Source organism: Bos taurus, chromosome 29 (assembly GCF_002263795.3).
Source record: "Bos taurus isolate L1 Dominette 01449 registration number 42190680 breed Hereford chromosome 29, ARS-UCD2.0, whole genome shotgun sequence".
NCBI lineage: Eukaryota > Metazoa > Chordata > Mammalia > Artiodactyla > Bovidae > Bos > Bos taurus.
In genome coordinates this window covers 39,967,839-39,995,173 of record NC_037356.1, presented here as the reverse complement: position 1 = coordinate 39,995,173, position 27,335 = coordinate 39,967,839, and the positions used below count along the sequence as shown (strand labels likewise).

Genomic DNA, 27,335 nt, shown 5'->3' with positions numbered 1-27,335 from the left:
CAGGCCCACCCCAGCCCCCCAAGAAGGAGGCTCCCCAGGGATGCGGCCTGGGAATCTGCACTTTGCATGTCCCTGCTTTACACAAATAGACGTTGCTTCTGAAAATTCACCTCTCTCATTTTGGAAATCTCTTTATCCTCAGAACCCCAGAGAGTCACTTTCTAAAGAAATGCCGTGGTAAACTCTTTTGAGATGAGAACAATCTCCCTCATCTGTTTTGTAGCCCAGGTTTTTGTGTTGGTGTATTTCACAGGAGGCCCTCCTGTAGGGCTGATGGAAGGGTGGGAAGGAGGAGGAGGGAGCTGGGGTCCCGGGGCGCACCAGGGGAGGTAAAGCAGCCTGTGGTGAAGCTGGGGGTGGGGGCAGACCCAGGGCTGTGAGAAGAGGCTGGGGAGTGGGGTGCACACGGCTCTGGGGTTCAGGGGTCGTCCTGGCTCTGCCCCCTCTCCCTGTGTGATCCTGGTCAAGGCACTTGGCTTCCGCCTCGGCATCCTCACCACCAAGATGTGAACAGGAGAGGTGCCCCACCAACCCCACATGGTGACGGGGCAGGGATGGAGGCAGCTCTCCGTAGCTGGACCGGCCTTGGGCACAGGCAGGGGGCCTCCCAACCCCGCTGGACTGTGGAGGGGGCTTCGGGGAAGCAGTATTCTCCCCAACGCTGCCTGCCTCTCCCCTGCCCCCAGCTCTCCCCAGGCTCCGAGGAGGACGAGGCCCACGAGGGCTGTAGCCGAGAGAACCTGGGCCGGATCCAGTTCAGCGTCGGCTACAACTTCCAAGAGTCCACGCTCACCGTGAAGATCATGAAGGCCCAGGAGCTGCCGGCCAAGGACTTCAGCGGCACCAGCGACCCCTTCGTCAAGATCTACCTGCTGCCAGACAAGAAGCACAAGCTGGAGACCAAGGTGAAGCGGAAGAACCTGAACCCCCACTGGAACGAGACCTTCCTCTTTGAAGGTGAGGCTGTGCCGCCCCTGCCCCCAGAGTCCCCTCTTCCCCTAGGCTGTCCCCCGTTCCGCCCAGCCACACACACACACACACACAGATGACCACATGCACAAACACACTTGTACAGATACACACACGCACAGGCCCAGGAACTCGGCCCAGTCACCCCGATGCATTTCATGTCTGGCTGGGATGAGGTTACAGGGCTGAGTGAAGCCAGCATCACAGCCAGAGGGCAAGGAGGAAAGCTGGGCCACTGCCCGGACACAGGACCCATCCTCAGCATGCAGGGAGGAGGGGAGGCAACCACAGGATCCAGAGGAGGAACACCTGCAGTGACCATAGCATAGAGGGTAAGAGCCCAGGCTGTGGCCCAGGCTGCCTGAGTTCAAATCTCAGCTCTGCTGCTTACTAGCTGTGTGGTCTGGGGCAAGTTCCTGAACCTCTCCGTGCCATGGTTTCCCCATCTGTAAAATTAAGATAATAGTGAGGGTTAAACAAATCAGCGAATTGTAAAAGCACTCACAACACCCAGAAAGCACTTTATATCAGTTTGTTAAACACCCTCTGGCAGGGTGACAGCCAGCGCACCCACTAAATAATTCCTTAAGGGTGAGCCAGTGGATATTTGTTTGTTTCTCCCCTCCTCAGTTCTGCATGGGGTCCTCAGCTCTGCATGAGGGCCGGTTTAGAGATGGCATAACCAGTGAGAGGCTCAGCTGTCTGCTGGTATAGGTGGCCAACTGGTCGGGTGAAGTTTAAGGGCAGAGCCTCAATCCACTGATCCCTTCTGCAAACATTTACCCAGCATCAACTATGGGCTGGGCACTGTCCTGGGTACTGAGGGTACAGAAAAGAATGAGGCACCATTGTGACCCTTAAGGCATTCTTTGGAAAACACAGATGTGTAGATAGGTAAACCATGCATTTCATGGCAGATGTGCAAGAGTCCAATATAAACTCCTGTTGGTGACACTGAAAACCATTTCCCAGAAGCAGGATCATTCATGGTGGGTTTTGATGGGTGAATAGGAGTTTGCCAGATAGGTGTTGAAGAGAGCTGACTCAAGTTCAGGGACTTCTTGGAGCCTTCAACCTTTCCAGAACACCTGTCCGCATGCATTTCACCTAAACATATGCCAAAGGTCACCTAGGGAATTCCCTGGAAGTCCAGTGGTTAGGACTCCATGCTTTCACTGGCAAGGACCTGGGTTCAATTCCTGGTTAGGGAACTAAGATCCCATAAACCGCATGGTGAGGCAAAAACAAAGTCACTTGAACAGGTGCCTGGGGTACTCCAAAGTGAGCAAGACATAGCCCATAGCACCCCCCCCCCCGCCCCCGATATGGGCCCCCTCTCAAGAATTCAGAAGCTGGGGGCTCAAGGGACAAAAAATTTCCTCTTCGAGTGCAGCTGCTCCTATCAGAGGCAACTCCGTGCTGCTGGCATCTCTGGTAGAAGGCACCAGAATCCCACAGAACTCTTCCTCTCCCTTCATCTTCTCTACCAGCTGAACTAGGATCTTAAGTATTCTCTCTCCTCCCTGCTCACACCTTGGTTCAGGATCGCATCACCTGAGGCCTCCAGGCTGGCCCGCACCCCCTGCCCTCCCAGGTCAGCTCTTCCTCCTACTAAGCCTCCCAAAGCCCAGTGAGTGACTCAGGCTTCAGACCTTCCTCTGGCTCCCCAGTATCTTCCATCCTGTCCCAGCGCCTTCCCCTGGCTCTCCGCTCTGGCCTGAGGTCCTGTTCCAGCCCAGAACACTCCAGCTGTTCCATCAGGCCCTTTCACGGGCATTTGTTCAATGATTGATTCACTTAACAAATATTTAATCGAGTGCCTACTACGTGCCAGAAATGGTGTTAGACGCTGGGATCTGGTGGTGGCTGAGGACAGAGATGCCTTCCTGGAAATTCTAGCCTTCTGGGAAAGCCAGACTCAAGGAAACATAAATCTCTAGTGCAGCCTGTGATAAGTGCTGCGAAAGGAATGGGCTAGTGTATAAAACAGGGGATCTGAGCCCCTCTGGGACGTCGGGAAAGAAAGCTGAGACCTGACGGAAGAGGATAAGCTGAGACACGGCGTGGTGGGGCCAAGGCAAGAAAAGCCAGGGTGGCTGGAGCCCAGTCATTGAGTGAAGAGCGGTCACGAGGTGAGCAGGGACAGGACAGCGGGCCAAATTAAAGCCGAGGCAGGGCACCCGGCTTTTATCCTAAGTGCACTGGGAGCCATTGAAAGGCTTTAAGCTGGAGAGTATCATGATGTGATTTCTATTTTTAAAAGCTCACTCTGGCTGCTGTGTTGAGAATGGGCTCTAGGAGAAAGCTCATGAGCAGGGAGGGCTGTTTGGAGACTCTTGTGAGTGTCTGGGCAAGAGGTGCCAGTGGCTCGGATGGCGAGGTGGCAGTGGAGATGGGGGTGGCTGCTGGTTTGTTGAGGAAGGACGGACGGACAGGCTGAAGCATTCGCGGGAGGCTAGGGCGAAAGTGGGGAACCTAAGACAGGAGTCTAGTGCTGTTTCTCCACCTTTGCCGTTTCCCCTGTCCTGTGTCCTCCTGGGCCTTGCTTTCTAGCAGCCGTGGCCATCTCAGGCAGGGCCACGTGCCCAGACTTGTCTCAGGATAATTGGCAGCGGCACGGCCGCCCAGAGGGCAAGGGGGGTCACTGCCCAGCCGCCAGGACAGACTCGTGATGAACAAGTGAATGAATCGTCTGCTCTTGATTAGCTGTGGGACTTTGGGCCCATAATTTAAGCCATCTGAGCCTCAGTCTCCTCATCTGTAAAATGGACACGATGCCGTCCACCTCGCAGAACTGTCGAGGGAGACAAATGAGACGGTCCTTGCTGACACTTCAGGGAGGTCTGAGTGCACACGTTCCTGCCCGGGAGCGCTGCCCTGCCGGGCTCCGTGTGACCGCTCTGTCCTGCTCTTTACCTGCACTGTCTGCCCCCCAGGTTTCCCCTACGAGAAAGTGGTGCAGAGGGTCCTCTACCTCCAGGTCCTGGACTATGACCGCTTCAGCCGCAACGACCCCATCGGGGAGGTGTCCATCCCCCTCAACAAGGTGGACCTGACCCAGATGCAGACCTTCTGGAAGGATCTGAAGCCATGCAGCGATGGGAGTGTAAGGCCCTACCTGCAGGTCCCCGGCTGGGCAGCTAACAGACCAGGTCCTGGTTGTTGTTCAGTCGCTAAGTCGTGTCTGACTCTTTGTAACCCCATGGCCTGCAGCCCGCCAGTCTTCCCTGTCCTTCACTATCTCCCAGAGTTTGCTCAAACTCATCTCATTGAGTCTGTGATGCTTTGCGACCCCATGGACTGTAGCCCACCAGGCTGTCCATGGAATTCCCCAGCCAAGAATACTGGAGTGGGTTGCCATTCCCTTCTCCGGGGGATCTTCCCCACCCAGGGATTGAACCTACACCTCCTGCATTGCAGGGGGATTCTTTACCATCTGAGTCACCAGGGAAGTTCAGATGGGGTCCTAGTCCCTCCTCAATAGCAAGGAATCAGGAGGGTTGTGGGCAGGGTGGGTAGGCGGGACCTGGCAGACCCGAGTTCCCACCACCCGGCTGGAGGCCAGTGCCAATGCTCAGCACCTGGGGAGGCTGGGCGGTGATAGAGAGCCTGGGGAGCAGGGCCCAGACCTTCCAGGTGAAGGGAAACCAGCTGTGCAGCTGTGACAGGCAGAGGGGGTGGGTAAGCACCCAGGTGCAAGGGGAGGGGTCCCCTGGTCCCCACGGCCCTCTTGTTCTCCCTCTCAGGGGAGCCGAGGTGAGCTGCTCCTGTCTCTCTGCTACAACCCCTCTGCCAACTCCATCATCGTGAACATCATCAAAGCCCGGAACCTCAAAGCCATGGACATCGGGGGCACGTCAGGTGCTGGCACCTCTCACGGCTGGAGGCAGATGGGCCAGGGAGCTTTGGGTGCACAGGAGTCATGCTGGATGTGAACAGCAGGGTCCTGGCTGTAGGCTTCACCCCCGACCCCCAGGCCCCACCTCCAGTCCCCACGCCTTTACCCTACAGCCCTGGTGGCGGCCTTGGGAATACCCTAAGGTTCAGCATCATCTTGAACTCTGCCCTGCTCAGGATCAGGAAGAAAGTGAACACGATGGTGGGGGGGGCCTTGGGTTCTAGCCCCAGCTCCGACACGTCTTATCTGTGACCTCGAGTGAGACCTGAGCCTCTCAGTCTTCCCGTTTGTGTTCCCAGAAGAGCACTAGGCAATGGCTACAGTCCCTGGCAGCTCCTCCATCTGCTGATGCCCCAGGTCCCCCTGCCCTCCTTCTCCCTTGGGCTTTCCTCACCCCGCAGGGAAAGCACACAGCCCTTCCTGCCCCAGCTTCCCCTCTCTGCTCCTCTGACCCTTCCCCCTGGTGTCCCCCAGACCCCTACGTGAAGGTGTGGCTGATGTACAAGGATAAGCGGGTGGAGAAGAAGAAGACAGTGACGATGAAGAGGAACCTTAACCCCATCTTCAATGAGTCCTTTGCCTTCGACATCCCTACAGAGAAGCTGAGGGAGACGACCATCATTATCACCGTCATGGACAAAGACAAGCTCAGCCGCAACGACGTCATTGGCAAGGTAGGGGGCGGGGTGGGGCAGCGCCTGGCAAGGATGTGTCCTTAAAAGGAGCTGCCAGGGTAGTGAGTGAGTGCAGGGCTGGACAGCAGGAGGGAGAGGGGGTCAGTCTGTCTGTTTCATCTGAAAAGGAGAGGATTGGTCGAGATTTGCCCCTCAGTGTCCTCCCATGGGTCCATCAGTTCAGGGCAGACCACTGGAAGAGCAGGGAAAGAAGGAAATGATAGGGAAAAGTGTCCTGGGCCCCAAAGGGGGTTTTCTGGGCAGGACCCTCTGACAAGGTAAATCAGTGTCACCCTGGGTTCTGCCTGCAGAGGGTAAGCAGCCTGGGGCCTGTGTTGAGAGCTGTAGTCAGGCTCTGAAGACTGTGCTCTTCAACAGCTGTAGGACCTTGCCTCTCTGAGCCTCAGTGTTCTCATTTGCAAAATGGAGCTATAATACCAACTCTACAGCACGTAGCAGGGTGTTGTAAGAACTGCCTGAGGCATGTGGACATTCTCCTTGCAGAAACTGACCTCTCTTCGTCATATATTAAGCGAAAGTCCATGCCTGGCCTTGAGTTTTTCCAGGATGCAATTCTGTACCGTAAAGCCATCTCTTTTCTACTTTGAAATGTCTATTCCTTTGTTTGGCTATGGCTTAGCGTGGAGAATGTGGGCTTGAGAGTCACCCTGCCTGGATCCAGGGCCCAGTGCTGCCTCTTAACAGTCATAACGTTTATGAGCCTCGTTCTTCCTCTTGAAATGAGAGTAAACAAACCTAGCCTCACAGGGTGCTGGGAGGATTAAATAACACAGGCAAGGTGCTTAACACAGCATATGGAACATGTATGTTAGCTACGATGGTAATGGCTGTTACTGAGAAGTTCCTAGTAAGGGCATGGGCGTCCAATCGGGAATGGAGGTTCGACCAGGAACAGTGCAGGAAGTCAGCTGATCAGGGAGGTACAGGGGAAGGGAAGATGCTCACTCACAGGAGCAAGTGAGGGGAGAATACGCGTCACCCAGGGGATGGCCCGGTATGAGGGAAATGGGAAGTGGCCTGGGCACCCACAGGGAAGAGGGCCAAGGTGGAGGCACCCCTCAGACAGATGGGAATGGAGAACCTAGCTATTGGGGGTGGGAGGGAAGCAGCTGGCCCCAAAGAGGAGACCTGGCCCAGCCTGCCATCCAGCAAGGCCCAGGGAGTATGTATGACTTGCTGACCTGTGGTCACAGGTAGGATGGGTCCCCAGGACAGCATCACCCACATCCCACTGGGACCATGAGTGTTGAGCCCTTCCTTGACCAGCTTAGTCTTTCTCAAGCTTAGTCTTTCAGAGTTGAGTGAGCCCTACCTTCTGCTGGCTGAACCGAGGTGAAGGTGGATTTCTTCTCCCTTTGGCCCAGGTAGCTTAGGGAGCCCTATGCTCTGAGCTAACCACCAGTCACAAGGCTGAGGTTAGCCAGGGGATCACGTACACAGCCTCCCCTGCCCCGGGGCTATGAAGCTTCTCACATGAAAGCAGGTAGAATTAGGTTGATAGTATAAAGTCCACGGGGTCTCCAAGACTCGGGCACGACTGAGCAACTGAACAACAACAAACGAAGCCCCAAAGATCCAGATTTAAATCCCTCTGCACCACTCATAAATCCTGTGACTATGGGTACAGGATACCTCTCTGTACCTTACCTCTCTGTACCTTAGTTTCTCCATCTATAAAATGGGGATAATAACATACCTGCCTCACCGGTAAGGATTTGATGATCTAGGTATGCAAAGTCCCTAGCTCCGTGCCTGATAGGTAGTAAGTGCCTATGAAGTGTGGGAGTGTTTGTCAGTAAGGAGAGATAGACAGTGCCCAGCAGGTAGGGGAGGGAAGGGCGTGGGAGAATCCTGCCTCCATCCCCATCCATCTCCCACCACAAAACTGGCTGGGAGTTTAATTCAAAAGGGCCAGGCATGCCCAGGCTCCCGAGAGAAAGCACAAGGAAGATAGGTCAGGCTGGTGGGGGGGTTGCTGGGGATAGGAGGGGCTTCTGTAGGGTAGGTTGTCACTGCAGGCAGAGACCCCATTGGTCCCCACGATCACAAGCTAGGGTGCCACCGTGGACACTGAGTGTCACCACCAGTGGGGGAAGGGACAGTGCCTCAGAGGGTGCCACTAACGCCTCCTCTTCCCTCTCTCCCCAGATCTACCTGTCCTGGAAGAGCGGGCCCGGGGAGGTGAAGCACTGGAAGGACATGATTGCCCGGCCCCGGCAGCCTGTGGCCCAGTGGCACCAGCTGAAGGCCTGAATGGGGCCAAGGGAGCCCCAGGGGGCCGAGAGCCGGGTCCCCATCACACCCTCGCCACTTTATGCACAAGGCCCGGCCTGGCCCCCCCGGCCATGGGTGAGGGAAGGATCCTGAGGGCTCGGCCAGGGAGAGGTCCCAGGAACCAGTCGGGCCCTGCTTCTAGGAAGCACCAGCCCCATTCCCCACCGGTCCAGCTCTGGGGGAGGGGCTCTGGGAGCCATTTGCCTGCTTTGCCCCTTTCCTTCCTGACTTGCTGATACTCAAGAAGCGGGGAGGTGAGCTTGAGAGCCAGAGGGCAGATCCCTCCAGAGGCCCGCCAGGTGGGCACGGTCCCCCCGTTTTCTTTAAGGCAGAGCCTAGGAGTGGAGGAAGGCCGCCCCCTCCCCCGCCCCCAACGTGGGCCCAGGAGAGGGGACTTCGGAGGCGTTTGGCCCTGGCCTGGCCTGACCAAGAGAGAGGGAGGCCTGTTCCAGGGCAGTTTCGGGAGCCGGCTGGGCCCTGAATGCCGAGGATAGTATATAGCCTGCTCCGGGGGTCCTGGAGCCGCAGCCCTGTGTACTTGTGTTGTGTCCACCGTGTGTGTGTAATGTGTGTGTGTGCGTGCACGTTTGGGGGTGGCAGCACGCACTCCCTGTGTCCCTGGGGCCCATGTACTGAAGGCGATGCAGAAAGGACTGGGTGGGCTAGAGGCTTGAGAAGTCAACGCACAGAGCTAGGGGGTGGGAGAGGAGAGGCAGGTGAGGGGGTGAGGTGAGGCAGGGATGGAGGAAGAGGTGGCTGGGGAAAAGGGGCAGAGAGGAGCTGGGCTGAGACCTGGGCTCTGTCCTTCTCCTCCCGCCTCCCAGAGCTCTCCACTGCTCCCTCCCCCAAAATGTCATCTCTTGAGCATCGGCTCATGCCTTTTAGGCACCACTGTGTATATCACATTCCACCTCTGCTCCTTTCTGTCTCAGGGGTCCCAAGCCCCCACGAGCTCTCTTCCCCAACATCCTCAATCCAAAGACACCCTCCCCGTTCCCAGGTGTCACCTCCCAGCCACACTGGTAGCACTCACCACGCCTTCCAGCTTCCTTCCCCTTCCTCCTCTCTGTCTGCCGACCTCCCTCCCAAATTCTCCCTCTCCTCCATCCCACCCCGTCTCGGAGACTTGCCCTTTCATTCCATCGTGGTCTCTGTCCTTGCATCACTTGAGCAGCTCACGTTTCCCACCGCCCCTGGTCCCCTGGTTAAGGCGGAGGAAGCAGAGAGCATTCCCGGATCCTGTGAGCTTTGAGGTTGCCCTCCTCCCCGACAAAGAAACTGTGGTTTCCCTGCCTCCGCGGCTGCAGAGACCAAAACTAGCAGCTCCACGGAGAGGGAAGATTTCAAGATGATCCCTGCTTAAGCCCCCCTCATCCCCACGTGGGTACCGGTGTTGATACAAGACAGCTGGAAAACGCCTTCGAATCCCGGGGTCCGCGCGCTTGCGCCTGACATTCCCGGCAGATGCCGCCAGGTGGCGCCAGCACACCACAATCTGTGGACGAGGCATGAGACCACGGCTCTACCCCCAAATGGGTCTGACGCCCCAGGAAAGGAGACCCTGGAAAAGGTCCCCCACTTTGCACGGCAAAAGCATGGGCAGTTGGGAACCATGTTCCTTAAGTAGATTTCCCTTTGAGCTGAGCGTTCTGCTCACATTTTTGCCCATATCAAAAGTTTCTTACATAGACTCTCATGCCTTCACCCTTACCCCTGACCCCAAGGATCTGGAGGAATATCATACAAAGTAAGTGAATCATTTTGTAGAGTGAAGAGTGCTAACGTAAAGCAAGTAGTCATCCACATTCCTTGTAAATCCCAAATTTTCTATATGGTAGCTTTGCTTAAAATGGGGGTCTGCCCTCATGGCACGGCCCTTATCGGGCAGGCTGGGGAACCAACCCCCAGCAGGGAGGGAAGACAGCGGCTCCGGAGACAGTGGAAGCGAAGAAAGGTTGCTGTTGGAAGCTCTGAGAAGCGGAGGGGCTCTGCCAGCCTCCATCCCGCCCTCAAATCCTGTGCCCCTCCACCCCGAGGCCGGTGGGAGAGCAAGCCCCGCCCCGGGTCCCCTTGCCTGCTACAGAGCTCTCGGGAATTGGACCAACTAGCACTGAGTGGGCGGGGCAACTGCATCCCCGTTTTCCGAGCCCCGCCCACGAAGCTCTTAGCCAATCACATGCAGAGAGCCTCACAGGGTCTTGCCTATTCCAAACCTGACCGCACCCAGGCGCAGCGATGAACCCTGCCTGGGGTTCTCCAACCCTCGACGTGCAGCCTAAGCTCTGGGACGCGGGGGTGGGGTGGCAAGCGGCGGGCCAAGGGCAAAGTGGGCTAGCAAGGGAAGAGGCGGGTGGTATGGGTGAGGGCGGAGGGAGGTCTAAGGCTTTAGGGAACAGAGAAAGGGGGAACTTGAGGGTGGAGGAAGGGCACTGCCCTGTCGCCATCCCAGGACCTTGGAAAGATCACCCACACTCCCAGGGCCTCAGTTTCCCCATCTGTAAAATGATGGTAATAATACTTCACCTACCTCATGGGGGAGGTTGTAAGGCCGCCGTCACCTGACCTGGGGGTGGAGGCAGGAGGATTCTGAAGGTGCTACCCGCGAGCAAAGTATTATTACCGCAGCCTGAAGGCAAGGCCCGCCTGCCCCTCCCCCCACAGAGCCTCCGGGGATAGCTGAGGCCGGCCTGGGCCCACCTATCTCTTCTCCACTGTGTTCCTGCACTCTTCTTGAGCGTCATCCACCATCTTTGTGGGCACCCTAGAGTTAGTTGTTAACTTGTTCAGGTATCCTTTCTTGTGACCATCACCCCACATACCTGCTGTATAAATTCCACCTGCCCCAGGACCCCGCACCTGCCCACTGGCGCTAGACGCCAGGGAAGGGACAAGGAAAACAGCCACACAAAAAGCCAAGGGGAGTCCCCAGAGTCCCCAGTCCTGCTGGGGCCCCAGGGGTGGGGATTGGTGGTTTCTGTTTGTATTGTGTTTGAGTCCTTGAGCGCAAGTGTTTTATTAAAAAAAAAAAAACTACGACAAAAACCCACCGTCACAAAAAAAAAAAATTGCAGCGAAGAGAAATGAAGAAAAACTGAAGAAAAAAAGAGGGAAAAAAAAATTTTTTTTTCCACCACATGCACCCTCTAAGCCAGCAAGATTTCCTCTTTGCAAAATCGTATTTTTGTGGGGATGGGCCCTGCTTTTTGTGGCAAGGCCCATTCTGATTAATAAAGGATCGTGAAAAAGTAGGGCCTTGGCTGTTTCCTCCGTGGGTCCTAGCCCTCCACTATCTCCCAGGGGAAGAGGAAGTGGGGGATGGGGATGGGTAGCCTGGGGCCAAGTCTCCCCTCACCTGTCACCTTTGGGATTCAGCTTCACTTGATGAGGCCCTTTTAGCCTATCTTCAGGTTGAGGATATGAACCCACCAGCTACCCAGAAAGCCAGGAAGCAGCCATACTCCCTGGATTATGCCTAAAGCAAGGCTTATTGGGAGTGGAGTCTCCTTAGGGCTTACAGGGTGCCCCCTCTAGTTCACCCAGCCCAACACACCCTCCCCACAGTTCCCAGGGGACCCTCACCACCCTCCAAGGCAGGTGAGACAAACCAAAGGGAGAGCCTTCACCTTCCCCACCACCAATGTGAACTCTGACAGGGCCACTGTGGTTTCAGGCCAGTGTGTCCTCTCTGTGTTCCCTGTGGAGTTCTGGGTCTGTTGGCTGGACCTGAGCCTTCTCTCCACCCTTTTTCTGGTTTCATCCTTTAGAATTAGAAAAGTCTCAACTCAAAAGCGTCCCAGGCCAGTCCCGGCCTGAGGACCTAGGAAGCTGGGCCCCAGTAGACACAGAGGCCCCGGGGCAAGCTGTTTCCTTCCTCAGTTCTCTCCATCCACAGAAGAGCAATAACCATCCTTGCCCTTTCTCCTTCCCTCCCGCACACAGCCCAGGGAAACGAGGCTTGGCAGCTCTCCCGGTTCTTTCAGAAGGGAAGTGCTGCACCTGTATGGGTGCACAGGAAAGGAGAGCCCTCCACTGTCATGTGGCCACCTGCTGGCCCCTGTCCACTCCTATTAGAGGGGCCACCTCGCCTCTTGCTCCCCCGCACCGGGGGCTGGCAGCTTTCTCCTCACTCTGCACTAAGTACTCCCACCTGAAGCTGCCCGCCCTCTCCCCTTCTGCCCCATACTGACAATATGGTTTAAATGTCTCTGGTTCAGAGGTTGGAGGGAGCCCTAGGGTCAGGTAAGTAAGCCTCACAAGCAGTTCTGGCCAGGACTTCTGCTCAATCTGGAAAATCTAGGCTAAAAAGCAGGACAGCTCGGCCTGGCAGAAGTGACAGCCCCTTGCCGTGGGCTCCAAGCCTCCCTCCTCCTGCACTTCTGTCTTTCTCCTGCCTTCACTTCGTGGGGTTTCTCTTCATCCCTACCTGCAGAGACTCCCCTATCCTTCCCTGTGCCTGGGACCACTGCCCTCTGGTCTCTTTCTCCTGCCAGTCCCTCTTGGATTCTGCTGCTTTCTGGAAGGCCATCTCAGGCCATGTCCTGCTCTCCTCTCCCTCCCCCACAAAGACAACCAGAAGGACACGGCTTGAACATGCTGTATGCCCCAGCCCTTGGCTCCCCTGACCACCTGTCTCCCTTGAAGAAGCCCCGCTCCCTGTGTCTGAGTCTTGTGTGTATGTGTTGTGTCACCTTTAGCTTGTGAGCCCACCCTCGGGCAAGGACCCCTGTCTGAATACATGTTCTGCGTAGCACACTCGGGTGTGCTAATAAATGTCCATTCTGAGAACAAGAGTGCCCAGGTGTCTTAAGGAAGCTTTGGGGCAATGGCTAAGCAAGCCCATGTGATGGCACTGGAAGCAAGGGAGGTGCTTCTGGGCAGGGCCCCCAGTTTCTGAGCACCCTGTTCTCCTGCTTTCTGAAGCGGGAAGAGGGGGATGGTGGTAATGAATTCAGGAATGCTGCTCTGCCAGCTGGGAGGGCTGGCTGTTGGGAGGCTCCAGGAGGAAGAAAGGCTATGATTCCCACTGACTCCATACCCAGACCTGACCACCAGCCACAGGCAGGTAGCATCTCCGGTGGTTCAGATTGAGCACTGGGTTAGGAGGCCTAACATACACTTATGGGCAAGTCACTTACCTCCCCGGGCCTGTTCTTTGCCCTGTTGCTGCCTCTGCTCTCATCTCATCACCATCCCCACAGCCTGCCTCTGCCCTGCATCCCTGGCACAAACACTGAACTCTTCCAGGGCTTCCCTGCCCTGTTCCCCCACAATCCACCCACCCCTGACTGTCCCCCCAACAACATGGGGAACTGCTGACCTGGCCATTGTTACAAGTGCTCCTATAAAAATCATCTCCCTTTCTCCCTTCTCCTCCAAGGCCAAGTGTTAAGTCACGGGCAGCTGGGGGCTGGGGAGCAGGTGGGCCAGTGGGGAGGGACCACCAACCCTGATGGAGCCTCAACAGGGGGACCGTGGCACCTGAGGGTCTCTGGGAGGGACACAGTCAGCAGCCAAACCCCAGGCTCCTTTTCTTCCTTGAGAAGAAGGCAGCCTCTAGTCTTCCCCATTCTACAAGCACTTTGTGCATTTGGAGGCCTTCACTCTCCCAAGCTGACTCCTTCAGATCCATCCCTGGCCTCCTCCTGATCCGCAGGGCCAGCCCAGTGGCCAGCGAGCTGCTGGGCCAAGCCTGACCTTTGGGCCTTATATGACATTATCCTTGTTGCCATGGTGATGGTGGCCTGGCAGCATCTTCTCATGCGACATAGGCCTCCAGGCTTGAGGTTTTACAATTTTCTCTCTTTAAAAAAAAAAAAAATTTAACTCTTTCCACCCTGCCCCCCCCTTAACAATGAGGAGAGAAAGTAATGACTGAGCTTAAAAAAAAAAAAAAAACACGAAAAAGAGGAAGAAACAGAGAGAGGAAAATGGAGCCAGGGAGATAAAAGGAGGGAAGAATAGTCACAGATGGGGAGGAACAGGGTCAGAACCAGTGAAAGAATAGAGAAAGGTCAGCCCAGCCTGAGATTCAAAAATATATTAAGAGTCAGGATATCTGAGAAGGAAGCTGGAGAAGACCGGGGAAGGGAGGCTGGGGGTTGGGGGCAGTGGCCGGGTGGCAGAAAGATACAGCCAGACGGAAGAGCAGTCTTGAGCAGCCAAAGCCATTTGTGACTGAAGACAAGCTCTCCTGCCCCAGACAGGATACAACAGTTGGCTGGGGCCACTGTGACGCAGAGCTGGGGCACATGGACAAGGGGCAGTGCCAGGGGCAGCCCAGAGTCCCCACAGCAACGGGACCCAGTGCTCCCAGGGCTTATAAATAAACAGACATGTGGGAAACGCACATTCTTTCTCCAAGAAATATAATTTATGTTTACAGCCAGTTTTTTTTTTTCTTTTTCTCTTCCTAAAGAAAACACCACCATGTGGGGCCCCCGCCCCAGACAGTGTCCCTGAGTGGCCCTGGCCCTGGGCCTTCCTCCCATTATTGCTTGGATGGGAAAGATCTGACCCTGGGAACTGCAGAGCAAAGCTTCATTCCTCACCCCCTGGAGGCTGTCCTGGTGACGGAGAGGAGGCACACAGGGCTCGTCCCCTGCCCCACGCCGTGCCAACCACCCTGACGCTGCCCATTTAAGGGAATGGAGAGTCCAGGCGGTGGCTACACAGGAGCAGCCGCCCAGAGCAGAGAGCCTCTCTCTTGGTGCAGGAGGCCCTGGAGGCACAGTGGCTTCTTTTCAAACCTGACAGCTGGAAGGCTCAGGCCGTGGGGAAGGGAGGGCCTGTTCTCTTTGCAGCAAGATTCCGCACACAAGCTGGGAGAAGAGAACAGAAGAAAAGGCAGGGGCAGAGACCTTGCCTTCTGGCTGACCCCCTATCCCCACCCCTTCCCCACAAAATTTAGGAGGCCTGGAAGGTATGTACCATGAGCCCCGGTGGAGGGGCAAGGGCAGCTGTGGTGTTTGGTCCCCAATCCCCGGCTCCCACACCTGTCTGTCCAGGGCACAGGCTCCAGCTCCAAGCCCCCTGCCCCTGAGCCAGGCCTTCTTCTGTTCGCACTTCTGCCTCATGCAGGCATGTGGTCCACCCGAGAGGTAGTGGCTCCTGCGCCAGAAAGGGTGGACCTAGGAGATCCAAACTCCGGTTGGAGGTGGGGGCCTTGGGCATCCAGACTCAGCCCAGGAGATGATTCCGTGGTCAGTGGTGACCCTGGTTCCAGGAAGAAGCTGGTGCTTTTATTGTGTTGTCAGTGACTCTATCAGGGGCCAGAGGAGCTATAGGTGGAAAGAGCTGGGGCTTCTTGGCCTGACGACTGCCCAGGGACCAGCCGGGAGGCAGTCTTCTCATCACCCTGGAATGTCTGAAGATGGCTCCCAGGCCTGCCTGTCCCTGGCAGTGTGCCCAAACTGACCCCTCCTCTGCCCCCAAGTAGGGACCCACCGTTCCCACAACCTTCCCGGAGCCCCTCCTCCCAGACTGGCCAAAGCCCATCGTTCAGATCACAGGCTCAGGTGCCCAGTCCTGGAGCTGCTTCCAGGGCACGGAGGCTGTCGCCGGGGGCCCCCAGAGCCTGGGAGCTACCGCCCCCTATGAGCAGGTCTTCTTCCTCTTCATCATCAAAGACCCGCGCTGGGCGCCTGGGCGGCGGCCGGGGCGTGGGCTCGTCGCGCTCGGCCATGCGCTCGACGGCGCCCTCGCCCACAAGGAAGACTGTGTCGGCCACGCGGGGGGGGCCAGTGACCGGGTTGTGGTCGTAGGAGAAGACGCGCAGGGCGCGCAGCGGGTGCAGGTCGGGGAAGCCGCCCAGGCGGTTGCGGTCTAGGTCGAGGATGTGCAGGCGGCCCATGCGCAGCAACGCGGGCGGGAATTCCTCGAAGCGGTTGCCGTAGAGCCAGAGGCCGCGCAGGCCCGTCATGCGCGGCAGCTCCGCGGGCAGCGCGCGCAACCGGTTGTCGCCCATCTGCAGCGACTGCAGCGCCACCAGGCGCAACAACGGCCGCGGGAAACGCCGCAGGAAGTTGCCCTCGATCCAGAGGCAGCGCAAGCTCTGCAGCTGCGCGAAGTCGGCGGGCAGCGCCAGCAGCCGGTTGCTGCCCAGGTAGAGGCGCGTGAGGCGCGGAAGGCGACACAGGCCGTCGGGCAGGCGCTCGAGTTTGTTGAAGTCGAGCGCCAGGATGCGCAGCTCGCGCAGCTCCTCGATCTCCTCGGGCAGCTCGCGCAGACCCGTGCCGCTCACGTACAGCTTCTGCAGGCGGCTCAGCGCGCACACGGCGCTGGGCAGCCGCCGCAGCCGCCTCCCGCTCAGCTCCAACTGCTGCTCGCCGTTGCGCAGTTGCTCCTCAGCGTCCGACGGCAGCTCGTCCGGCGTAGACTCGGCGATGCCCATGGTCACCAGCCCCGGGCGGGGCCGCCGCCGCCGCCCGGCATCGCCCCGCCCTGGCGGCCCCTGGGCCTCCTAGACGGGGCCGAGGCCGCGCTGGCTCCGGGGCCCCCCGCCCCGGCCTGTCCCTGCTCCGGAAGGGAGGCCGTGCGGGGCGGGGAGGAGGCGCCCCCCTGGGGCCCCGCCGAGGCGCGCCGCGCTCGGCCGCCCGCCCTCCGGCCTCTGCCGCTCCCTCTGCTGGAGACCGACTGGTTTGGGTTAGCGCGGATTCTTAGCTTGGAGACCCGTCGCCCTGGCAACCCCCGACGCGCGCGCGGCTGCCAATGAAGCGGAAGGAGGGCGGGGTGGGGCCAAGGTGCAGCTGAGTTGGGTCCTGGAGCTCCGGCCCGCGGCCCGCTTTCCCACCCGTCGGGCGCCGGAGACAGCACTAACCCAGGGAACCCAAGAACCGCGCCCCGCAAGCCTGGCTCCGTGCCAACACAAACCCGACGACTGACGCTGTCTACGCTTCCAGCCACAGCGAGCCGCTTCGTGTGCGGTTTGTAGGCGCCCAGAGCTGCAAGTCCGGGAAGGAAACAAGGACTGAGGAAATGCCGGCGCGCGACCCAAGACTCCGGACAAGTGGCTCTCCAGCAGGGACTGAGAGGCGAGGTCAATGCCCGCCAGCGTGCGTGTCCAGTCTTCCCGCTAGGGTCACATTAGGGGAGTAACTCAGAACAGTGCTCTTTCTGGGCTCTTTCAGGGTGGGTCGAGGATCTGCGGGGACCCAAGCTTGGCTCCGTACCCCTCCCCGCCCGGTACACCCTCAGCGCGCCGCAGGTTCCGGGTTAGTGCACTCACCCCTTCTGCCGAGTTCCTCCAGCTGTGCTTAAGGTCGGTGGGTAACTGCGGTGGACAGAGGACTGGAGCACACGAGCGCCTTTGAGCACCACAAACGGTGACCACACTCGTTCTGTAACGCTTCCTTTTGCACACGCTCTCACCAGCAGCCTTTTTGCCCCTGACTTCCCTCCTACTCCAAGCCCTCCTGCTAGAGCTGCCAGCAGAAACACTCCCTCTGGTTTATTGCCAGCCTGTCATGTGCCCAGCACTGTACTAAAAGCACTGCGTTGAATCCTTGCCACAAACCTATGAGGTAGGTACCCTCACTGCCCCGATTTTAAAGATGGAGAAACTGAGGCTCAGAGAGGTTTGACATGAGCTGGGTGACTTGCTTGGGGCTTCCCCGGTGGCTCAACTGTAAGAATTCGCCTGCAGTGCAGGGGATTCAGGAGACACGGGTTCGATCCCTGGGTCAGGAAGATCCCCTAGAGACGGGCATGGCAACCCACTCCAGTATTCTTGCCTGGGAAATCCCATGGACAGAGGAGCCTGGTGGGCTACAGTCCATAGCGTCGCACAGAGTCAGACAGGACTGAAGTGACTTAGCATGCACACATGCACGGGTGACTTGTCCAAGGTCACCCCGCTGGCTAGTGGCTGGGATTTGAAACCAGGCAGGGGACTTTCCTGGCTGTCCAGTGGTTAAGGCTGGCGCTTCCATTGCAGGGAGCGCAGGTTCCATTCCTGATTGGGGAACTAAAATCCCGCATGCCTCACTGCTTGGCCAAAAATAATAATAAATAAAAATAAAACCAGGCAGACTGCCTCTCCAACTTGTTTTCTTAACCATGTGTGCGTGTGTGTGCTCAGTCGTGTCTGACTCTCTGCGACCCTATGGACTGTAGCCCGCCAGGCTCCTCTGTCCATAGGACTTCCCAGGCAAGAATACTGGAGTGGGTTGTCAATTCCTTCTCCAGGGTATCTTCCCAACCCAAGGGTCGAACCTATGTCTCTTACATCTCCTTCATTGGCAGGCAGGTTTTTACCACTAGTGCCACTTGGGAAGCCCCTCTTAGGTACTTATGGGATTAAGAATGCCTTTGTCATCAGAGTTAGAGGCTCTGCCATGAGAAAATTCATGGTCAGAAGTGGAGTCGTTTCCATTTATTGGAGTAGTCTTAACCATGTTCCACTCCAATAAATGGAAACGACTCCACTTCTAACCATGAATTTTCTCATGGCAAAGCCTCTAATTCTGATGGTTATTAATCCCGTTGGAAAGATGAGGAAAGTGGCCCCAGAGGGATTAGGCAACTTGCTGAAGGTCACAGAGTGATGAAAGAATACAGTCAGGGAGTCAAGTGTGTAGGCTCCAAGCCTCCTCCATCCTGCCTTCCCATGTGACTGGTGTGTTGATAACTGGCTGAGTGACTTCTCTGATGGTCCAGTGGGTAAGACTCCATGCTCCCACAGGTTCCATCCCTGTTCTGGGAACTAGATCCCACATGCTGCAACTACGAGTTTGCATGCTGCAACTAAGACCTGGCACAGCCAAATAAATGAAATAGTAAATTAAAAAAAAAGATAATTGGCTGATGGGACAGACCTCTAGACTGCATCTTGCCCTTTGACCCATCCCATTTTTTCCCACTACAGGCAGGGCAGGAGGCCAGTCCAAGGGCAGACAGCAGTGGCTGATGCAAGAAAAGGATGCAAACCACAAGCCCTGAAATATAAGCTGGGTGGGGCAGGCACGCTTGTCTCCTTCCCTGCTGGCACAGGGTCTGGCACATAGTGGTGGTTCAATGAGAATTGTCAACATTTTAAAAGATGAAGGCAAACCTTACATACTGTGAAATGCCTAGGCCATAAGTATACGGTTTGGTGAGTTCTGACAAATGTAAACACCATGTAATATTTCCATCACTCAGAGTTCCCTCCTACCTGCCTCTTCCAGACAATCCCCATCTCCCAGAGGCAACGGTGATCCTGACCTCTATCATCATGGATCAGGTTTGCCTGCTCTTGAATTTCATATAAATAGAATTATTCCGTGTGTACCTTTTTTTTTTTTTTTTGGTCCTGGCATCTTTTGCTCAGATGCTTGATATCTATGTGTTGGATAAGGGAACAGAAGGGCAGAGCAATAGCAGTTGTAATCAGCTGAGGGATGTCACGGGGCAAACAGATGATGGAGAACACAGAGGCAGGTGTTGCTCTGAGCCAGGAGCTAGCTGCCCTGGAATGAAGACTAACAAGATCCGAGCTGAGTAGAGGAACCAGGCAGAGGATAAGTAGGGCTGAGATACCAGATCTGGGATGGAGGAGGATTCTGAGCCCCAGGCAGCAGGATTTCAAGCTCCTTCTGGATCTCCCCTAAGCCCCAAACCAACTCTCTCCCTTCTACTCATTTGGGAGAACTTCTGGGAAGAGCTGACACCTCAGAGACCAGAAAGCTGAGGAAAACCCAGCCAGGCATCTGGGACAGGAAAGAGCGCCTCCCCATCCACCCCACCTCCTGGTGCCACCCCCACCCCCGCCAGCAGCTTCCCCAAGGGAACATTTGCTGCGGAGGAGGGGGCCCAGCCAACCCCCCTCACCACATGCTCGGGGCTGGCACTGCAGCACCAGGCAGCCCTCTTGGGCTCTGCCAGCACTGGCAGGACACCCAAGCCCCTGCCACCCCAGCCCCGGCCTTGGCAGAGCTTCCTGGGCTCAAGGGTACAGGGGACCAGCCCTCTCCTTTCTTTCTTGCTCTCGGTAGATGCTGTACCTCGCCTCCCACCAGGCCCTTCTCAGTGGGGAAAGGTAAAGCGCGCTGTCGTTCTGGGCCCACGCAGGCTGGCAGCGGGGCAATCGTGTTGATGAATCACGCCGGCGCTGCGGGCGCCCAGCCCTTGTCGAGGCGTCACTAATGAATTAGCTTCAGCCCCAGCACGGGGCCTCTCAGCCTTTTCCCACTCCCCCGAAAGGCAGGAAACTGAAACCTGGGAGCCAGGAGGGGCTCTGACAGCTCCAGGAATTCACCCAGACCCCAGCCAGCCCCTCTGCCCACACGTGCTGGAAAAATGTCCAAAGGCCAGGCCCCTCAGGCCCCCTGAAACAGTTTCTCCAATTCTGGTCAGGAGCTAGAACTGTCCCACCCACCTCCAAATCCATTGTGTTGTTTGTTTTTTTTTAAGAAATTTTTGAAATACAGAAAACGTACAGAGCTTTCTGGGATAAACACCCCTGTGCCCAGAATCCAGCGCTAACAGTTGCTCACACTGTGTCACACTTGCTTTATATCTAGTTTCTTTTAAATAAAAGGAAGAAAACTGCACATGTCATGTAGAAGTCCCCTTTGTTGCCCCTCCTGTGCCCCCACAAGCACCCCAGCCCCCTGCCTCACTGACCCTGCCACGACCTGTCTGGTTCCTACCCCCACCATCCCATGTTCCAACCCCCCACCTCCCCCTCACCTCCCACCCCCCATCTTTGGAGCCAGGACCTCTGTGGCTGATGGAACTTAAATAAGATAAAGGAATGTTGGCATCGTCTATTCTTAGAAAGCAAGGCTTTGAGCCTATTAGAGCCAACCATGAAATGCCAGCCCTGGGAGTATGCTTGGTACATCAGAAGATCACAGGTTCTGTTAAGAAGCCAGGGACCCTCACCCCAGAAAAGTGCATGGAGGCAGGAACTAAATGACACTTACAATTCCCATGGTTCCTCATCTCCCGAGGGTCTAGTCCAACTCCCTCATTTGGCCAAAAAGGAAGTGACAAGTCCTTTGTACCATGGCCCACTCCCTTTACCTGTACCAGCCAGAACTTGAGTCCTCACCATCATTCAGGTTTCATTCAACAACCATGAAGCCCCTGCTCATATGCCCAGACACTGCGGATGGCTATGCATGTGAACCTGAGACAAAAAAAAAAAAAAAAACCCTGCCTTTGTGAAACTTGCATTCCTATGAGTGGAGATAATTAACAAACTGCATTTGAATATGTCAGGCAATAGCCAAGTTATAGAAGAGCTAAAATAAGAAGAGAGGACTGAGGACCCCACTTAAAACAGAGTGGCCAGGGACTTCCCTGGTGGCCTGATGGTTAAGAATTCACCTTCCAATGCAGGGGATGTGGGCTTGATCCCTGGTCAGTAAATTAAAACTTCATATACGTTGGGGCAACTAATCCAAGATGCAGATACCAGAGAGAAGCCTGGACTCCCCAGAGAAGAGCCTGTGAGCCTGCAATGAAAGACTCCTCAGGTTGCAAAGAAGACCCAATGCAGCTTACATAAACACATAAATAAATAAATATCAAAGTGAAAAACAGAAATAAAAAGTAAAAACAGAGTGGCCAAGGAGGCCTTGGTGGCAGGATGGCATTTGAGCAAAGACTGGAAGGAGGAGGAACAAATGAAGCAGACAGATGTCTGAGGAAAATAGGTTCCAGGCAGAGGGGATGGCAATGCCAAGACCCCAAGGCAGGAGTGTGCCTGGGCGTTCTGGAGCCACAGAATGCCCGCAGAGCAAGGGTGGGTGGGGCTCGGCAACAGATGAGGACAGAGAGGAAGGGACAGGGCAGACCATGGAGGGCTCATGGCCTCCTGTGAAGGCTTTGGCATTGACCCTGGGTGAGAGCTCCTTGGGGACTTTGAGCAGAGGAGTGACATGATTTGACACACATTTTAACAGGATCCCTTTGGCTGCAGCTGCAAGAAAGATGTGTGCCAGTGCGGCGTAGGGGGAGGAGGCGGGGGAGGAGTTTATGTTGCTCTCACCCCTCCCATCCAGTTCTCGGCCACAAAAATGATGATGGTTACCATTTACTGAGCACCCCCGGGTTTTCTGATTTACCTTTCTCCACACCTTGGCCAGGCAGGTACCTGCCCTACAGATGAGGAAAACAGATTCAGAGAAGTTATGTAGCTTGAACACGGTCACACAGCTGGTCAGGGGCAAAGGCAGGATTCCAACCCAATCCATCTTATTGCGAGCCAGGCCTCCCCCCACTGTATCTTGTTGCCCCTCTTGGCTGTGGGAAATCAGAAGAACCACCCAGGATGCCCAAGTGCTTTCTCCCACCCTGCCGACAGCAGAAAAACTTCCAGGACCGTCCTACTTGGAGATCTTGATTCCAGGCCCTGGGGTTCAGTGTTTGCCCAACTGGGGGTGTCTAGAACCCACAGTGCTAGTCTCAGTTCAGATCAGTCACTCAGTCGTGTCTGACTCTTTGTGACCCCATGAACTGCAGCACACCAGGCTTCCCTGTCCATCACCAACTCCCGGAGCCTGCTCAAACTCATGTCCATCCAGTCGGTGATGCCATCCAAACATCTCATCCTCTGTCATCCCCTTCTCTTCCTAGTGCAAGTCTAGGAACCCCAGAACAAGCTGGAGAGGGCCAAGCAAAGAGGCCCGTAGGGCTGTGATCTGGGCTCAGGGTTTGCCTGTTAGCAAATCCCAGGTAGTCTCTGGCCCCTCACTGGCCCAGAACTTTCTCTAGACAAACAGACTCACAAGGCTAGCCCAGCCTCAGCCTCTGAGCATCTGCTCCCCAGGCTCCCTGGAAACTAGAGCCTAGATATACCCTGGAGGATCATTTTCCCCTGAAACAAGAGCTCTGAGAGTGACCTGCCTGGTCTGTTGAAAGCTGAGAGTGTCATTTTCCATTCAGTAGCCACCCCCACCTCCACAAACCCTCTTCATCTCTCCCAAGGACACAGGAGCTGGAGCAACATGGCCAAGAGAGTGAGGCTGACTCAATGGCCAGGGCCTTGCCTCCACACTGTGGATGGAAACCTGACCAAAGTAATGGTTCTAGTAGGTTCCACATTCCAAAATGACTTCTGAGCACTTCCTTCCGAAATAGGCCACAGTGGTCACAGCTGACTGCTGCCCATATGTTAATACCTTCCTAGACCTGTGGCCAAGTGTAGGTCCAATCCTTTGCTCCAAGACTATAAACTCAGCTCCCAACCATGACCACCAAGGACTAGCCTGTCTTAGTCCCCCTCCCTGTGGTGGGGGCTGTTGAGGGTCACCAACTTCTGTTTTTTCCCACTTCTTCCTGAGTTCTCAGGCTGATGGGATGGGGCCCTGGGATGAGCCCTGAGCCGATGGATGTCGGCAGAATTGACACATGCCACCTCCCTACACAATCGGCCTCTCTTATTTTCTGCAGTGTCAATGGTGGAAAGGAATTGGATCCCCGAGTCATTACTTGGAAATGCAGTCTCTGATTCATGTTAGACTATGTAACAAATAAGGAATACATTTTTAATATGTTTAGCCATTTAGAGGTATAGGCTGTTTGTTACAGAATGCACCTGGTCTAACACACTTCCTCTCAGTTTCTCAAATGCACCAGCTTCTTTCTACCCCAGGAGCTTTGCATGTGCTGGTCCATCTTCTTCCCATTCTCCTTGCCTCGCACTGCTTACCCTTAAAATTTCAGCTGAAACCTCCCACTCTCAAAGAATCTTCCCAGATCCTTCAGAACACAGGAGTCAAGCCCCGATGTTACAGATTCTTCAGCTCCCACATTTCTCCTTCAAAGTACTTATTCCAATTATAATTAAATAAATAATTAACTGTGAATTAGTTGAAGTCTGTTTCTTCCCTGGTGGCTAAGAAAGTAAAGAATCTGCCTCACTTCAGGAGACCTGGGTTCAATCCCTGGATTGAGAAGATCCCCTAGAGAAGGGAATGGCAACCCACTCCAGTATTCTTGCCTGGAGAATTCCATGGACAGAGGAGCCTGACAGGCTACAGTCCAAAGAGTCTCAAAGAGTCTAAAGAAACTGAGTGCAAAGAGTCGCAAAGAGTCTAAAGCAACTGAGTGACTAACACTTGCACTTTCCTCTGTACTAAAGATATAAGATCCATGAAGGTGGAGACCTTGTTCATGGATGTTCCATGGTGCTCAGCCCCATACCTACTGAACGAACATGTGTTGAATGAATGGATGGGAAGTGTCCCTCCCACAGGATCCCTGGGGCCGTCTGTCCTGACTTGAACTACTCACCCTCTCAGAACCTCAGTTCTCACATCTGGAGGAAGTCCCAAACCGTGGTGGAATTGCGGGTGGGGAAGAAGTGGGAGGAGGGGAGCTAGGGACAGCTAGATTACTTGGGCCAGGCATAAAATTTAAGGGGGCACCAAAAAACTCAGTAATCAAGAGAAATAATAGTTTAATGCAATAAAAGCAGGGTCATAGCCAGTGCTGTGATCCATAGTGGATCATATGTCAAAAGAAAAGTCAGTGATATGAATCCTGTGTTTAAATTTCACTACTGTGTTCCTCATGAGGTTTTTTGCATTAATTTTGATTTTTTAAATTACTGCATTAAACTAATATTTGTCTGCATTCCTTGGCTTGATAGCACTTCTTTAAATCTTCTGCCCAAAGAAATGCCTCACTTGCCTCACCCTAGTCCCAAACCTGGAATCCTCCTCTCCTCGCAGGATCCTGTGTCAGTGAGATAACGTAGGAGCTGGGTATTATCTTGAGATAGCAAATGATGCTCCTCTGGAGGCAATTTCCTTATATCCCTTACCCTCCATTCAGATGCTAAATTGGCTTCTCAAATTCCACTCTCCAAAGGAAACTCAGAACAAAGAGTCAAATCCTTGGCTTTAAGTTGCAAAAGAGGCTTTGAAACACAGAGCAGGTTCTAAGAGAGAAATACTTTGTGTTAAGTCAAAAAGCTAGGCTTTGAACTTGGAGAGCCGGGAGCTGATGCTGTAAGCCCTGGAGCGAGGAAGCGTGTGTCATCACAGAAGTCAAGATCCCACCCAACGGGAGCTGAAGGCTCAACAGGCAGGCAGGAGAGAAGGGGGCAGGGGGTGGGGGGGAGGAGGCAGAGCCACATTCCTAAACATGGATGCTGGCCCGGGCTGAGCCTGAGGGTGCCATGAAAAGATCCCAAGTGGGCCTTCCCTGTTGACTCAGTGGTAAAGAATCTGCCTGCCAATACAGGGGTTACTGGTTCGATCCCTGGTCCAGGAAGATCCCACGTGCCACGGATAAACTAAGCCCATGCGCCACAACTACAGAGCCTGTGCTCTGGAGCCCATGCTCCACAATAAGAAAAGCTGCCACAGTGAGAAGCTCCTGCTTGCAGCAACTAGAGAAAAGCCCACGCAGCAACGAAGACTCAGCACAGCCAAAAATAAATAAATAAATTATATATATATATAAAGGTCCCAAGTACGTTTGAGGAATACCAGGGCAGAGGGGATGGCACTTCTCTTAGCAGGTGTGTCCTGAGGATATAACAGCTCCTCCCACCCCGCCTGTATGCAGAAGCCTTAGTAGAAATGGAGGTGATCTGGACCCTCCCCAGAATCCACGATATCCCCCTGTTTCCTGAGGGGGAACATCCTGAAGTTTATGCACCCCCAAGGAGGACTTGGTATGTCGGAGAGCAGGCTGATGGACCTGGAGGTGCTGAGTGTGTGGTCCAGGTAAGGCAGCTGAAGGACTGGTTGCGTGACCCTGGCAACCAGAGACCAGAGTGTCACTCTTGTTTCCAGGTAGATGCAGGCAGGACAGGTGTGGATGACCAAAGCCCACTTCACATCTCGGGGGAGTCAACCATGGACAGATGCCTCTCCCCCGGCAGCAAGCTCCAGGCAGGTATGCGCCCTCTTGGGGAAGGAGATGAAAGAGAACAGGAGCAGATCCTGACCAGACTGGATTCTCAGATGGACAGTTTTGCCAACTCCACGCTGGCACTTGCCATCTACAGCTTCCCAGCTGGCTCAGTGGTAAAGAATTCACCTGCCAAGCAGGAGACTTGGGTTCGATCTCTGGGTCAGGAAGATCCCCTGGAAAAGGAAATGGCAACTCACTCCAGTATTCTTGCCTGGGAAATTCCATGGACAGAGGAGCATGTCGGGCTACAGTCCATGGGGTTGCAAAGAGTCAGACGCGACTTAGCAACTAAATAGCAGCAGCAACAGCAGCATCTACCATTATGAGCTGATGCGACTGCTGACCTTGAATACCTCCTGAAAGGAGTTCAGGGTGAAGATCAAGAATGAGGCACTCTGTGCTCCTGCAAAAACTGGCAGAACAGGTGCTCAGATAGTTAAATATTTTCAATAAAAAAGGTTTTTTGAGTCCAGTTCTTGCATCTCTTCATACCTAGAAAAGCACTAATATCCTTCATGGTGATGTCTGCTCCTCGTGACTAGCAGTAACCTTCACGAGATTATCAGCAACCTCTGTTAAAAAAACGGCGGGGGGAGGGGGCGGCTTCCCCTGTGATCCAGGTGGTAAAGAATCCGCCTGCAACGTGGAGACCTGGGTTCAATCCCTGGGTTGGAAAGATCTGCTGGAGAAGGGCATGGCAACCCACTCCAGTATTCTTGCCTGGAGAATTCCATGGACAGAGGAGCCTGGCAGGCTACAGTCCAAGAAAAACATGTGCTTAATTTCATGTACTCTGCCTTCATTAAAATCGCATATACACTGACCTTCCTCTCTACCTTTTTGGATCAATTTCTCAGAGCTATCTGAAATGCTGCCTCTCAGCCTATAGTCCTCATTTTGCCCCAAATAAAATTTCACTCACAACTCTCACGTCGTGATTTTTTTTTCCAGTTGACAGTTTTAATTCAAAGGGGATCAAGTTGCACTGGAAGCAAAGAGATGGGTGTCTAAGTTCAGTTACAGAGAGACCGAGGTATGTTTCCAAGCTCCTGAGTATGTGCCTGTGAAATCTACATCTGCTGTGCGGAGGGGATGTCATCTATACGTGGGAACCACGTCCAAGGGGCTCCGGTTGCATCAGGAAACTTGTAGATTGGTATGCTGTTAGGGCAGTGGGGAAGGGCATCTTTTCTCATGTCCCACAGAGAGTCCTTAAGGACCAGCAGCAGCTCTGCCAGGTATGTGAAGCTCCCAGCTCACGGGAGGCATGCAGCAAATGCTTATTCCCTTCTTTTTTTCTTAAGTCTTTCTTGAATTTGTTACAACATTGCTTCTGCTTTATGTTTCCAATTTTGGCTCCCAGGCATGTGGGATTGAACTCAAATCCCCGACACTGGAAGGTGAAGTCTTAACCACTGGACCACCAGCAAAGTTGCCTTGTTCCCTTCTTGATGGTAACCCATATGTGAAGGACATTTGAATTCTTTGGGCCTCCCAGCAGTCTCTTGAGAGGGAGAACCCCAAATGCTTTACCAAACAGAACCCACACATCCTACTATGGAAGCTGAAAACTCTGGGAACTCCCAGCCTCCCTGGTAAGTTGGCTGCAGCCATCCAGCACAAGTACCTGTTCCAGATTTTGAATCGGA

At 54.9% G+C, this 27,335-nt stretch overlaps 2 protein-coding genes across 11 annotated transcripts in view; one reads left to right on the top strand and one right to left on the bottom strand.

Moving 5' to 3' along the window:
- SYT7 (synaptotagmin 7) overlaps positions 1 to 11,084 on the top strand; it is a 63,341-nt gene extending 52,257 nt beyond the window's left edge. For all 10 annotated transcript variants that reach the window (XM_024987692.2, XM_024987688.2, XM_024987690.2 and 7 more), the window contains 5 exons: positions 687 to 957; positions 3,906 to 4,075; positions 4,716 to 4,830; positions 5,342 to 5,541; positions 7,711 to 11,084. In XM_024987692.2, the coding sequence (XP_024843460.1) occupies positions 687 to 957; positions 3,906 to 4,075; positions 4,716 to 4,830; positions 5,342 to 5,541; positions 7,711 to 7,815 (861 nt within the window). In that variant the 3' untranslated portion in view covers positions 7,816 to 11,084. The remainder of the gene's footprint in view (positions 1 to 686; positions 958 to 3,905; positions 4,076 to 4,715; positions 4,831 to 5,341; positions 5,542 to 7,710) is intronic.
- Positions 11,085 to 14,184: 3,100 nt separating this feature from the next.
- Positions 14,185 to 16,344, bottom strand: LRRC10B (leucine rich repeat containing 10B). The gene has a single exon (NM_001204828.2). It carries the CDS (start codon positions 16,223 to 16,225, stop codon positions 15,347 to 15,349), a length of 879 nt encoding a protein of 292 aa, NP_001191757.1. The 5' UTR covers positions 16,226 to 16,344; the 3' UTR covers positions 14,185 to 15,346.
- Between the last annotated feature and the right edge of the window lie 10,991 nt (positions 16,345 to 27,335).